This window comes from Hydra vulgaris, chromosome 10 (assembly GCF_038396675.1).
Source record: "Hydra vulgaris chromosome 10, alternate assembly HydraT2T_AEP".
Lineage (NCBI taxonomy): Eukaryota > Metazoa > Cnidaria > Hydrozoa > Anthoathecata > Hydridae > Hydra > Hydra vulgaris.
This window is the reverse complement of record NC_088929.1, coordinates 43,837,962-43,850,733: the sequence shown is the minus strand read 5'-3', so window position 1 is coordinate 43,850,733 and position 12,772 is coordinate 43,837,962. Positions and strand designations below refer to the sequence as shown.

Sequence of the window (12,772 nt, the reverse complement as noted above, 5' to 3'; positions counted from 1 at the left end):
GTTCGTTCATAGAAATACATCTACTTGAAAAATCACCTTGCTTGTTTTTGTCAACACCTTTTAAGTAGCGACATTCATTGATTTCACTTTGCAGACGTTTTAAAATGGCCTCATGATATTGTGTAGATATTACGCTATATCCCATGAATTTCTACTAACTTTGCAACTCTTCGACAAGCACTTTCACAAGATAATTTATTGTTAACTTCGATAAAAACAAGTGAAAGAACATCTCTGAGTAAAGACAACTTTGTATGATAAAATTTATCAACTACAGGGAGACTTTCTAAAGGATTATTTTGATTTAAACTATTTTGTTATTACGTCTTGTTTCAATTTTTTTTATTTTAATTGATATCTAAATTAGATAACAATAATAGCAATATATAATAGAAGCAAAGTATTTTAAGTATTTATAAAGTTTACGTTTTAACAATAAAAGTTTTATTACATTCTTTTTAAAAACGCAACTATTATTCATTTAAATTCAAATTTATCCAATCAAAATTTAAATTGCATAAATTTTAACATAAAGGTTGAGTAACTTTATGCGCAAAATAACCGCTGCAAAGATTTTCTTTTAAATGTTTAAATAGTAGTAGAAGGCCAACCACAAAAAAAAGAAGAAAAAACAGAATTGTTTTTAAAACTTTTCCAAAGAAATTAATAAAGAATAACTGGTTAATCAATAAATAAAGAATTTTGGACCTCCCCTTATAGTATACCAATCAAAACCAAATTGAAACAACAATTTAAAAACATTTATCTTTCAAAGTTAAAAAAATACAACAGCATTCATAATAGCACGCAACTACTTATTTGGCAAATTTCTTTCTACATGAGTTTTATATTTATGAAAAAATCTCTGCTAAAAAACAATCATTTCAGAGAAAAATTGAAAAATTTACATTACAGAAAACCTATTTAAAAAAACTCATAAAGGAATGGTTGTTGCCTTAATTAAAAAACTTTAACACATAATTTAATACTCCTGGGATTGAGAGCTTTTACTTTGGGGTTCTTTGGTTTTCTTGGGTAAAAGTACTGCCTGGATATTGGGCAAAACACCTCCTGATGCTATAGTAACACCGCTTAAAAGTTTGTTAAGCTCTTCATCATTTCGAACAGCAAGTTGCAAATGTCTTGGTACAATTCTAGATTTTTTATTATCTCGGGCAGCATTACCAGCAAGCTCTAGAATTTCAGCAGATAGATATTCAAGTACAGCAGCAAGGTAAACGGGGGCACCACTACCAATACGTTCAGCATAATGGCCTTTGCGTAAAAAACGATGAATTCTTCCAACAGGAAATTGTAATCCTGCTCTCGAAGATCTTGTTTTAGACTTCCCACTCTTTTTACCACCTTTGCCACGTCCACTCATTGTCTTTTTTAATAGTAATCTATAAATAAATTTAATAGTAATCTATAAAATAGAAGCAATAATCTAGTTAAAAGTAAATATAAATAAAAAACAATTTTAATGAATTAAACATAGTATAGTTACTGCAGATTTAAGCTTGCATCACTAATCGTGATGCTGAGTTAAGATAACTGTTTCAATAAATAAACAGTAACAGTTAAGGTATGAACAAGATCAAAAAATGAGAAACTAAAGCTCTTCTTTTTTTTTTTTGATTTTTGCAATAAAATACAGATATACACACATTTAATAACACTTATCAAGCTTGATTGACTTGCACACTTTCTATTTAGACATTTTTCTTGAGAAAAAAAATAAAGCTGCAATAAATCTTTAAATCTATAAACTTAATTTGCTAAAACGGCAATATCTAACCAAAAAGCAATACAAGTATTTTCACTAGGTTAACTGTATAAGAGATATAAGAGGATATTAAAATCTTAAATGTCCAATAAAAACAAGTCATTGATTGAAAAATAAATTTTGAGATAAAAAATATATTTAAAAATAAAAACTATTTTTAAAGATTTCACCAGAAATTGAAGATTTCTGAGTTTTTTAAAAAACGGTTTGAAGGGACACTTATGTGTGGGAACTATTTTGACGTGTCAACAGTTTATATATTTAATTTAAAATATACTTAATACATATATTACATATCGTGACCTGCGGACATGCAATTTAAAATTTTTAATTAATAACAACGATAAAAAATCAAATAGTTTCCTGAACCATTTTATTAAAAAAAAAAAAATGACATTATTTACTGAACTCCTTTATCAAAAAGAACAATTTACTAACTTTATATTGAAATCAAAACTCTGAAATCAAAACCATGAAAAATTATGACAATTTATTTTAATACTAACAATAGATATATGAAAATAAGGCGGGTGAATATAAGAAAGCAATTGCTTTTACTTAGCGTTTTTAAAGTAATTGCTTAGTTTTATGTGAATAAAGATTTGAGAGAATTCATTAAAATTTTTTTAAAGTAAAGCGGAGCATTTTACTCTAAAAATGCTGATTAATTGCTCAGCTTTACATGAACACAAAAATTTGATCAAACTTGGTCAAATTTTTATTATCCTTAAGCTGAACAATTACTCCAAACACGCTGAGGAAAAGCAATTGCTTCTTTTTATTCACTCGGCTTTATAGATAAGTCATTATCTTCTTGTTGTTTAACATTGAGCTATTTTATTTTTTCGTTATTGTCACTAAAATCAAAATGTCTCATTCAAAACCAAGTGCAGGCAGAAAACGTAAAATTGAAGTTGAAAAAAAGAATTTTTCAATCGAAATAGGAAGTGCTATACTTTTTTACAAGCATTAATGAAAGTATTTGCTTAATTTGTCAACAAAAAATTAGCGTGCCAAAAAAATGTAATATCAAGAGGCACAATAAAATTCTTATGAAAAATTTGAAATTTATCAAAAAGCCTAAATAAAAAAGCAAAAAAATATTAAATATTCCGTGAACAAATAAAATGAACTTAAAGTCAAAGCAAGTTATAGTCTGGCAAATTTAATTGCATTAATTCCAGTTTTTGATAAATTCAACCTTTCACTAAGGTGAATTTATCAAAAACTGCCTAATTGAAATTGCAATGATTCTTTCCCAAAAAACTTTTTAAAAAGATTTTAACAACATAAGCCTTTCAATAAATACAGTTGCTGAGCATGTAAATGACATAGCAACAGATTTGAGAAGTCAGTTGACAAAAATTTGCAAGGATGTTCAGGCCTTTTTAATTGCTGTTGATGAAAGTACAGATGTCAAAAATATTGCTCAGTTGTCTGTTTTTATCAATGATATATAATATAAATAGATGTCTAACTTGTGGGATTTTATTGGACAAAAATGAAGTTTTTGTTGTTGTTAAAAACAATAGTATGCCATTTGTAAAAAGGGCAAAAGCTGAAGCCCAAGTGTGGAATAAAAGTTAAAAATGCAAGTCTAAAGTTCCCAATAAATTAAAGATAATTCAAAAACAGATTTTAATAATTATAAAATTCTTATAAGTTTTTTCACAAGCCTATGTTTATTAAAAGTTATTTTAATTCATAAAGGTGCTGACATTTTTTTGGAGATTAAAAAAATACTGGACAAGTATAAACTTCCTATTACTAAACTTGTTTCTATAATTACTGATGGAGTACCCGCCATGATTGATTTGAAGGTCTTGTTGGTAAATTAAATGAGAAAATTGGCAAATAAGATAAACAATTTCATTGTATGATTCACCAAGAAGTATTATGTGGAAAAACAATCGATCTGGATTATGTGGTTAAAAAAATAACATATGTTGTCAAATTTATAAGAGCAAGAGGACTAAATCATCGTCAGTTTGCTTCATTGTTGAATGAAAATAAATGTGAATATGAGGATTTACCATATTACACTGAAGTTTGATGGTCATCATGTCACAAAGTACTCAAAGCATTTAATCATCTGAAAACTGATATATTTCAGTTTTTAGAAACAAAAAGGCAAGATATTTCAGATATAAAAATACCAAGTTTCTTCAAGATATAGCTTTTCTAGTTGATATCACAAAACAACTAAATGATCTGAACATTATTTTGAAAGGCAAGAACAAATTGGTCAGCACAATGTTTAATAATGTCAGAGCTTTTCAAAGCAAGCTTTTACTATGGGAACCCCAAATTGAAAATTTTTTTGAGATGTGCAATTCTATGAGGCTGCTAGACCTAAATTTTATGTTCAGCAGCTATTCAAAAAATATAAACAATAAAAACAAGACTTTGAAGTAAGGTTTCAAAATTTAAAAAATATGTGAAGTTTGCTTTGTTCACCTCACCATTCAACTTTGATATTGAAATAGTGGAAGAAGATCTGCAAATAGAATTAATTGAACTTCAGTATGATACTGTTCTCAAACAACAATTTACTGAAGTTGGTGTACCCAAGTTTTATTCTTTTTTACCATCACATCAATTTCCCAAGATGATCCAATTTGCTTTTCAAATATGTGCAATGTTTGGCAGTATTTATCTTTGTGACGTTTTTCACACATGAAACGAAATAAAACCCCTGAGAGGTCCAGGCTTACTGATGAACATTTGTCTTCCACAGTGAAAGTGGTAGCTAGCCAAGACATAAAACCAGACCTTATTAATCTTTCAGCAAATAAAAGTGTTAAATTTCTGGAAAATCTAAAATTTTATAATAGTTGTTATTATTATTACAAAATATTCCCTGTTCATTTTTATTGTGTAAAGTAAATAATGCAAAACTAAACTTCTACTTTATTTAATAATATTGCAGTGATTTGATAGATTTTAAATATAATTATAATCTTATTTACTTCACATTAAACCTTAGCAAAAGGACAGTTTGGGTTGAAGAGTTACACTTCATTCATAAGAAAAATAAGCATTGGCTTGAGCAGCCCTCACAACATTTCACTTAGGCTAAAGAGGCCCCACATACCAAACTGAGTTTGACAAGCCTGTTGTAAGGTGTTAAATGATATATTACTATACACCTATATACTATAATAGTATTTTTAAAGTAAATTATACGGTATATAAACCTGTTTATAAGTAAAATATAAAGTTTATTTTGTCCATGGGATCAAACTTATTCATTTTTCTAGATTATTGACTCTACTTTAAGTAGATTCAATAATCTTTTTTATTATTGACTCTACTTTAAGTAGACCTATAATATTTATAAAAGGATGTAAAAGTATTGCATTTTCTCCAGTTTATGTTTTATTTTGTTAAACTTTAAATTAATAGCAAAGGAATCACTTCACCCATAAACGTTTCTTAGCTTTGCTACAAATTTAATGTAAAAGCTCAAAATAATTTAATGTAAAAACTAAATCTTTTGCGCTAGTCTCTGATTCAAGCGCCCATGGAAAATTAGCTGTTGTTCCAAACATAAATAAAATTATCGAGCTGCTATCAGACGATATTACAGAAGTTTATATTTTCAGTGACAATGCAACACCCCAATTCAAAAATAAGTATATTTTAGCATCAATGAAAATTGTAGAAGAAAAGCATACAATTAAAATGTGCTGGTATTTTTTTGCTGTATGGAAAGATTCGTGTAAATGCCATTACTTATAAGTTTTAAACAGAAGGGTTGTTGGTGAACAGCTTTCACCAAAAATTGCATAACAAAGAAAAACTTATAAATTTACATATAGCATATAAACTGTTAAAACAATTTTTATCATTTCTAAATAAAAGCTATAAATATAGCATGAAATTTGTTTTATGTTTAAATCTAAATTATAATAAAAAATTGCATGTTGCATAGCTTGGTTCAAAAATCATGGTTTAAAAATTTTTTTTGACTTGTAATTATTATTATATTTAAAAATATTTTATAAATAAAACATGGACAAAATAATTGTTGATAAAGTAAAAAATTTTTTTTAATGAAAATATATTTAAAAAAAATCTTTTTTGCATGTTGTGTAGTTGACCACCGTCTTTTAGATATACTTATGTCAAACTTTTTATTTATCATGTTTTTTTTGTGAGTAACAATAACAAATCCTAATTAGCATATACAAGAAAATAAAAATAAAGATATTTTCAGTGAAATTTAAAAAAACTTGTTGCGCACATTGCGCAGCTGACCCAAGAACTCTACATATATAGTTTTAGTTATTATTTTTTAATAGTTATTTATTGTCTTATTTTTCAGTTTTTTTAAAATGATATACAAGTTTAAAGTGATATACAAACTTTATAAAAAGTCTTAACAATCTTAGCCATTTTATAAATAAGTTGAATTCTACCTTACATAGTTATTATAAATAAGTTTTTTTTCTCTTTATTTATTATTATGACTTTGCCTAAAGTGCTTAATATAATTAGTTTTGTTAGCAATGCTTGTTTATGTATAATGCTTTGTTTAACCATTTATTCTTGTCTAGCTAACACTCTAATCACTTATAGGGGGCATTTGAGGTTGAAAAAGATCACACTTCTATTACAGCATGGGGCTCACACTAGCTTAAATTCAGATAAATGTTTTTCAGCCAAATATTACAGCAATAATTTAGATCTACCCGTATTTATGAAAGGTAATGTAATATCTACCATTAATCTATTAAATGCTATTTCTAATCCATATACTAAATCCATCGCAAAATTAGAATCTGATAAGGTTGCATCTCTTTGTTATCTTTGCTACTTTCTTACCTCAGATATTGGGCAGATCTTTGAATGATGCTCTTTCTCTTCAAGACAAGGAGCAAAAACAGATTGATAACATAGTTAGACCTGCTTTTGCAGCCAACCCCCAACCATTATCACATCGTCATAATGTTGCTTCTCTTTCTCTTTTCTACAGATACTATAACAGGCACTGCTCTGAAGAGCTGGTGTCTCTTGTGCTGTCTCCTAAAAATCATTCTCATGTTACTTATCATTCAATCAAGCCTCATCCTTTTTCTGTGAACATTCTTACTCAAAAAACTCTTATTCGTCTAGTCTTTTTCCTTAAAAATCAGTTCCTTTGAATTTGCTTCTTTTAATGTAATTGCTTTCCTGATTCATATAAATTGCTATCTTTATAATCATCTGTAAATCGTTATCTTGCTCTATAAACGTAATCTTTTGTCTTTCAGTAGTAGTAACTCTAATAGTTGCTTGCAGCCTTGTTGGAAGCAAAGATGAAAAAAAGATTTAAAAAATAATAAATTGTTTTGCTTTGATTTTCTAAACATTTTTTGCTTATGTTTCAATAATTTATTAGGTCATATTTGCAATAAATTTTGGTTATTAGTATATTTACTAAATCTTTATAATTTTTTAACATTAGTCTTTTTTATGCCATTGTTAATTGTTACATTTTTTCAGTTTATTACAATTTGAAACTATAACTTTGTACGTATAAACAACTGTTGATGGAAAGTAATACCGACTTATATAAATTATTGTAATTACTTTTTTATTACCATTGTTAAAATAAAATGTTATTATTAATATTATTATTGTTATTATTATATCATTACCATTATTGTATGAATAATGATATATATACATCTTTTTTTAGAGGGATTTACTTGAGATTAGTATTTGAATACTAACCTCAATAACAGAATACATATATATATATAGGTAGTCTTGTGTGGGTGTCATATTGTACAATCTGCTAAAATTAGTCGCCATGAAAAGTAAGAAGATTTCTTCGCATTTTTCCGGCTTACACACAGGACGCATAAGAGATAAATTAAGTAAATAGATAAGTGACTGTATAAAAATTTATTAAGTTTGAAAACAAAAGTCAGACAGTTTTGATGAACTGTTTTTAGAAAAACTTATTTTTAGTTTAAAGAGCAGAAATAAACAGGTAAGTTTCATAAGCACAATACTTATATTTATAAGACAAGATTTTTTTCATATATTGAAAGAATTTTGCAACATTTATCCAATAATATAAAAATCACAATCATAGCAAGTTAAGTTATTTAGCAATAATAAAATTTTATTACGCTAATATGCTACCTCTAGCTTGCACATACATAATAGTCAATCTCTTATCTGTGACAGTTTCTAACCTTATGAAATTAGTTTTTAATGCCTCAGAATCTAACGGTTAGAATCTAATGCGATCAAAATTTCCTTATAGTTAACTTTAGTCTAAACTATTTAAAAAAATGCTGCTGAAAAAAAATACGAACAAATTAGTGATTTATGTAAATAAAGATTAAAATAATAAACATTTTTTTTAAAAAGTGGATTTTTATTTGCGGTTTCAAAAAAAAGTAAAACATAACATGTTATATAATAACAAATGTTTAATAACATATGTTAATATATAATAATATATAACAAATGTTTAATAACATATGTTATATATAGACTATATTCTTAATTTATATTATGTATTCCATAAGAATGTAGATTATAATCTTCGTTAGGACGCCTATCATTAATGTTCTTAACTCAAACTACTTTAACTTGGCTTCTAATTGAGCTAGAAACATAAGTTTGGTATTAATGTGCAGCATTTGATGGACTCTTTTATCTAAACACGCTTTGAAGTCAAATTATTTAGTTTAAATTTTTTATGAAGCTCCCTCTCTCTCTATATATATATATGATTGATTGAACCACACTGTATAAATAATTTATATTATTACATTTTAACTAAAACCTTGATCCACAGAGTTGTGCTACTGATAAAACAATAAAAAAATTGCTTCTGATAAGAAAAATGAAAAAGAAAGATAAAAAGACTGAAAAGATATATTTTGAATAATTGCGTATAACAAAAATTTGAATATGCTTATATATAACAACACTAAAGCACAATAACAGAAACAACAAATCAATAATGTTAATTAAAGAATAATTTAAACTCAAAAAAATTTTGGTTTCACTTAAAGAAAAAACATGTTATTTTTATTGTATATAGCAAAGAAGAATTCACTTAAACAGTTATTTAGTGTGATGCAGCACTGTTCTAAAATAGAAATTTTTATTTTTGCTTTTAATTTAATAAAATGGTACTTACAACACAACACTATTAAATTACTAAAAGATATGCAGACGAGATCTTCTCTGTTTAGTTTCACTTAAAATTTGACATGCTTGAAGTTTGCGCGCGTAAAGGTAACGTTCTTTACAAGGACCGTTTCAGGCCGTATCGGTCAAAAAGACATGAAAGCTTAATAAAACTTTAATTAAGGATAAAACGTGATTCAAATTTAGAAATTGAATTCATAAAAATTAACAAATAAAAATTTTTATATCAAAAATTGTTTACGTACATTTAAATAAAAAATGTATATTTTTTCGCACATTTACACTTCGTGAGTAGCTACTTTCGAAGTGTAAAAGTGCGAAAAAATAACTAAGTACAAAAAAAAAAACTATCTACGTAGGCTGCTTTAAAGTGTAAATTGCGAGATAGATTTAAAGTGTAAAAATTATCGTATAATGTATATGACTATAAACACACTTAAAAACAAATGAAGTAATTAAATATCTCAAAATGTTCTTGCGTTTTTTGTATAAGTTTACATATGTATCAAGTTTGTATAAGTTTGTATTATTGTATATGTTTGTATCATTGTATAAGTTTGTATCATTGTATAAGTTGGTATCATTGTATAAGTTGGTATCATTATATATTGTATATGTATCAAAACCTTTTTTTGTAATGCACCTTTGATTCCATGTATAATTTTTACTTGAATTCAAGTAGATATAAAAGTTATGCATATTTATCATGAAAAGAGAAGTAAAAGTTTTTAGATAACTAAATATGTGCATAATTGTTGATAGACAAAAACCCAGTAATGAATAATGACAAGATTTTTTGCTTTTGTTATTGAATTGAAATTAAAACTTTGATTTTTGATTAAAACTTTTTTTGTGTGTAGCTCTTAATTTCTTGCATCTAAACTTTAATTTACTGGTACATTGTTTTTTAATCTCTCTAAAAATTGTTGTTCATTATGAAAGTATAGCACAGCTTGCTTGGACATGATAACTTTGTAATTTATAAATAGTAATTCTGCCAAACAAACTGCTTTTTCTAGTATTTTCCTCTCCCTTAAAATTTTTTTGCTCTTTTTTTTTTAACTTTCTTGTGCTCCTTTTTAAATATGACCAATGCATTATAATTTTTTTAAGTTTTCTTGATTCTATAGGTTTAGTAACAATCTCTATCACCAAGATATGTGGTTTACTTTAAGTTATGCTCTTGTGTTTTCCACTTAACAAGTTCGTTAATCAAATTTTTTGGCTTTCGTCGAAAAAAATGTGGCAATTTTATGGAGTCTATTATATTAGATAACTTTGAAACATTTACTAATTTTTTGGAAACAGTGAAATTTAAAATTGTTTTAGCATTTCCTATATAAATTAAATGCATTACATCAAGAGGTGCAAAAATAGGAAGAGAAATCAAATCTGTTAAAGCTGTCTTTCCCTTAACACCAAAAACAGGATTTGCTTCAGTTGCACGTATACGGTGATCTACATCGCACAGTGACTCAGGACGATCAAAAAACGGCAAAAATTTAGTAAAATTTGAAATAAATTAATATTAATAAATAAATAATATTATTTATCAAAATAATATTTTTTGGGTCAAAAATTTCAAACTTGTTGATAAAAATTTTTTTACGCGCAGCTTCAACGCGTATAATGCGCGTATGCGCGCGTTAAAGGTATACGCGTACAAAAAGTTTTTTATTTAAGTTATAGAATCTTCAAACAAACAAATTATCTTGATATATTACTCTACTTGATATTTAAAAAAAAAATGGTTTTTAAAGGATGTTGATACATAGAGAAAAAAAAACTATATTTTGTTACTATAATTTTTTCTCAATTTTTTTTGGCTAATACTTTTTAATTTCAATTTTATAACTCAAATGAAGAATAAATTCCAAGCATCTTATCCAGCAGTATAAATCTAATTCATTGATATTAGGCATGTCAACATATAGGCTTAAATACATTCTGAAGAGTACCTGAATCTCTTTTTTTTTAAGTCTACAGATAATTTTTTCTCAATTTTTTTTGGCTAATACTTTTTAATTTCAATTTTATAACTCAAATGAAGAATAAATTCCAAGCATCTTATCCAGCAATGCAAAGCTGAAATTCCTAGCCCCAAGGCTGACTCATTCTCAGTTTTTGCTTTTAATAAATCAATATTGTTCATTTTGTTGGGTTTAGCATGGCACACATTGCAGGATTGAGTGGGTTTTGTCTCAGTAAATGCGTTAACTACTTTATTATCAAACAATGTAAGATCAACTCTATAGCTGATATTAAAGGTCACCTTTCTTCCTGCAATATCGAAAACTTTTCAAAATATCTTTAAGGTATTTATTTGATTTTTTAGATCCGATTCTTCTTCTCTGGATAAAATTGGACTCTCTTTTTTATATTGTAGATGAAGAGGTCTACAAAAGTGACAACTTGAAGGATTTTCATTTTTCCAAATTTCGCCATCTTCTTCTTTGAGCAATAGAGGCACAAAAGCTGTACTAAAATGATTTTCTTCACTTTTATGTTCTATACTTGTGTTGGTTGTCTCGTATTTCTGTTTATAAATACTTTGGCTTGATGCTCCATCAAAACCAATCTTTCCATATAAAACTTCAAATATTTCGTTAACTTGACCACAATTAGGCATATCAATCATTTCAGTTATTCTACTCACAGTTTGATCTAACATGCTTTGAAGAGTACACATTGTAGAAATTTCAAAAAAAAGTTTATTCTCAGGATAGCATTTCAATTTTTCCTCGAAAATATCGTGCAAGGTAGGATAAACATGTACATTGTGTAAATGAGCTGAGTTTTTGATCATTTGATATTGTTTATTGCTGAGATTAGTGTTCATTTTTAACGCAAGAGCTTCCTCTAAACTTGTATTAATGGGAAAGGTTTTATCCAAAGTTTCATCAACTTTTATTATCTCTAAAACATTAGAAATATTATTTTTTAAAATAAAGGCTTTTTTTTTCTCCAGCAGCATTTGCACTTTTTGCAGAAGCTAAAAATAGAGCTTCATGATGTTCAGTAGCTAGTTCTTTTCTTTTTTTTTCTTTTGCATCGCTCTCCAAGAACACTCCATTGTTTATGGGGCCTTCCAGAACCAAAAGGGCTATTTTTATTGTTCATAAGATTTTTTTGAAGCCAAAGATTTTCTTTTTGTATAAATGTATCATGATTTTGTCCACATTGTTTTAGTTTTTTCTTCACCTTTGAAATAAATATAACTAAAGCAACCTTTACTTTATTTAAGTTTTCTTTGAGAATTTCTTCAGTATTTTTTATTTCATTAAGTAAATCCTTCCATAATCTTAATTTATCCACTCCTAATTCACGTATATTTGGGATAAGATCTAATCTTTTCATTGTTATTGTTTGTAAGAACCATCAATATAATAAAGTTAATATATCAGAAACATTTTAAATTACATTATAAACTTTTTTACTTTACACTGTTTAAAACTATATTTTGTTATGGCTTTAACAATTGTCACATTGTTACATCCTGTAAAAACACTGTATTACTAAGTTAACTTTATATTACAGGAAATAATAAAGTTGTTCAGTTAGGCTTTTTCAAACATGTTGCACTTATTGAATTAAAGAACGATTTATTAATCGTTCTTTAAAATTGTCAATAAATATTTTAACAAACTTTTAAATAGTATATAATGAGAAAAGCACGTTTTTTAAAATTATATGTAATATTTATGATTTAAAAACTATATTAGAGCAAGTAATACAAGTAAAAAATTAAAATTTAAGTTTTCCGCCATTTTTATATGTTTCAATTATAACAAAATACTTTCAAAAATGGTGGAAAACAAGGTTTTTAAG

At 26.6% G+C, this 12,772-nt stretch overlaps 1 protein-coding gene across 1 annotated transcript; it reads right to left on the bottom strand.

The window, feature by feature from the left end:
- Window positions 1-751: 751 nt before the first annotated feature.
- On the bottom strand, window positions 752-9,063 carry LOC100211936 (histone H2A). Its single transcript, XM_065808092.1, has 2 exons — window positions 8,934-9,063; window positions 752-1,403 (listed from the first exon to the last, which is right to left on the bottom strand). Exon 2 carries the CDS (start codon window positions 1,382-1,384, stop codon window positions 983-985), a length of 402 nt encoding a protein of 133 aa, XP_065664164.1. The 5' UTR covers window positions 1,385-1,403; window positions 8,934-9,063; the 3' UTR covers window positions 752-982.
- Window positions 9,064-12,772: the final 3,709 nt, after the last annotated feature.

Bases quoted from the DNA above. Each gene is read 5' to 3' on its own strand.
- LOC100211936 (XM_065808092.1), bottom strand. From the start codon at position 1,384: ATGAGTGGACGTGGCAAAGGTGGTAAAAAGAGTGGGAAGTCTAAAACA.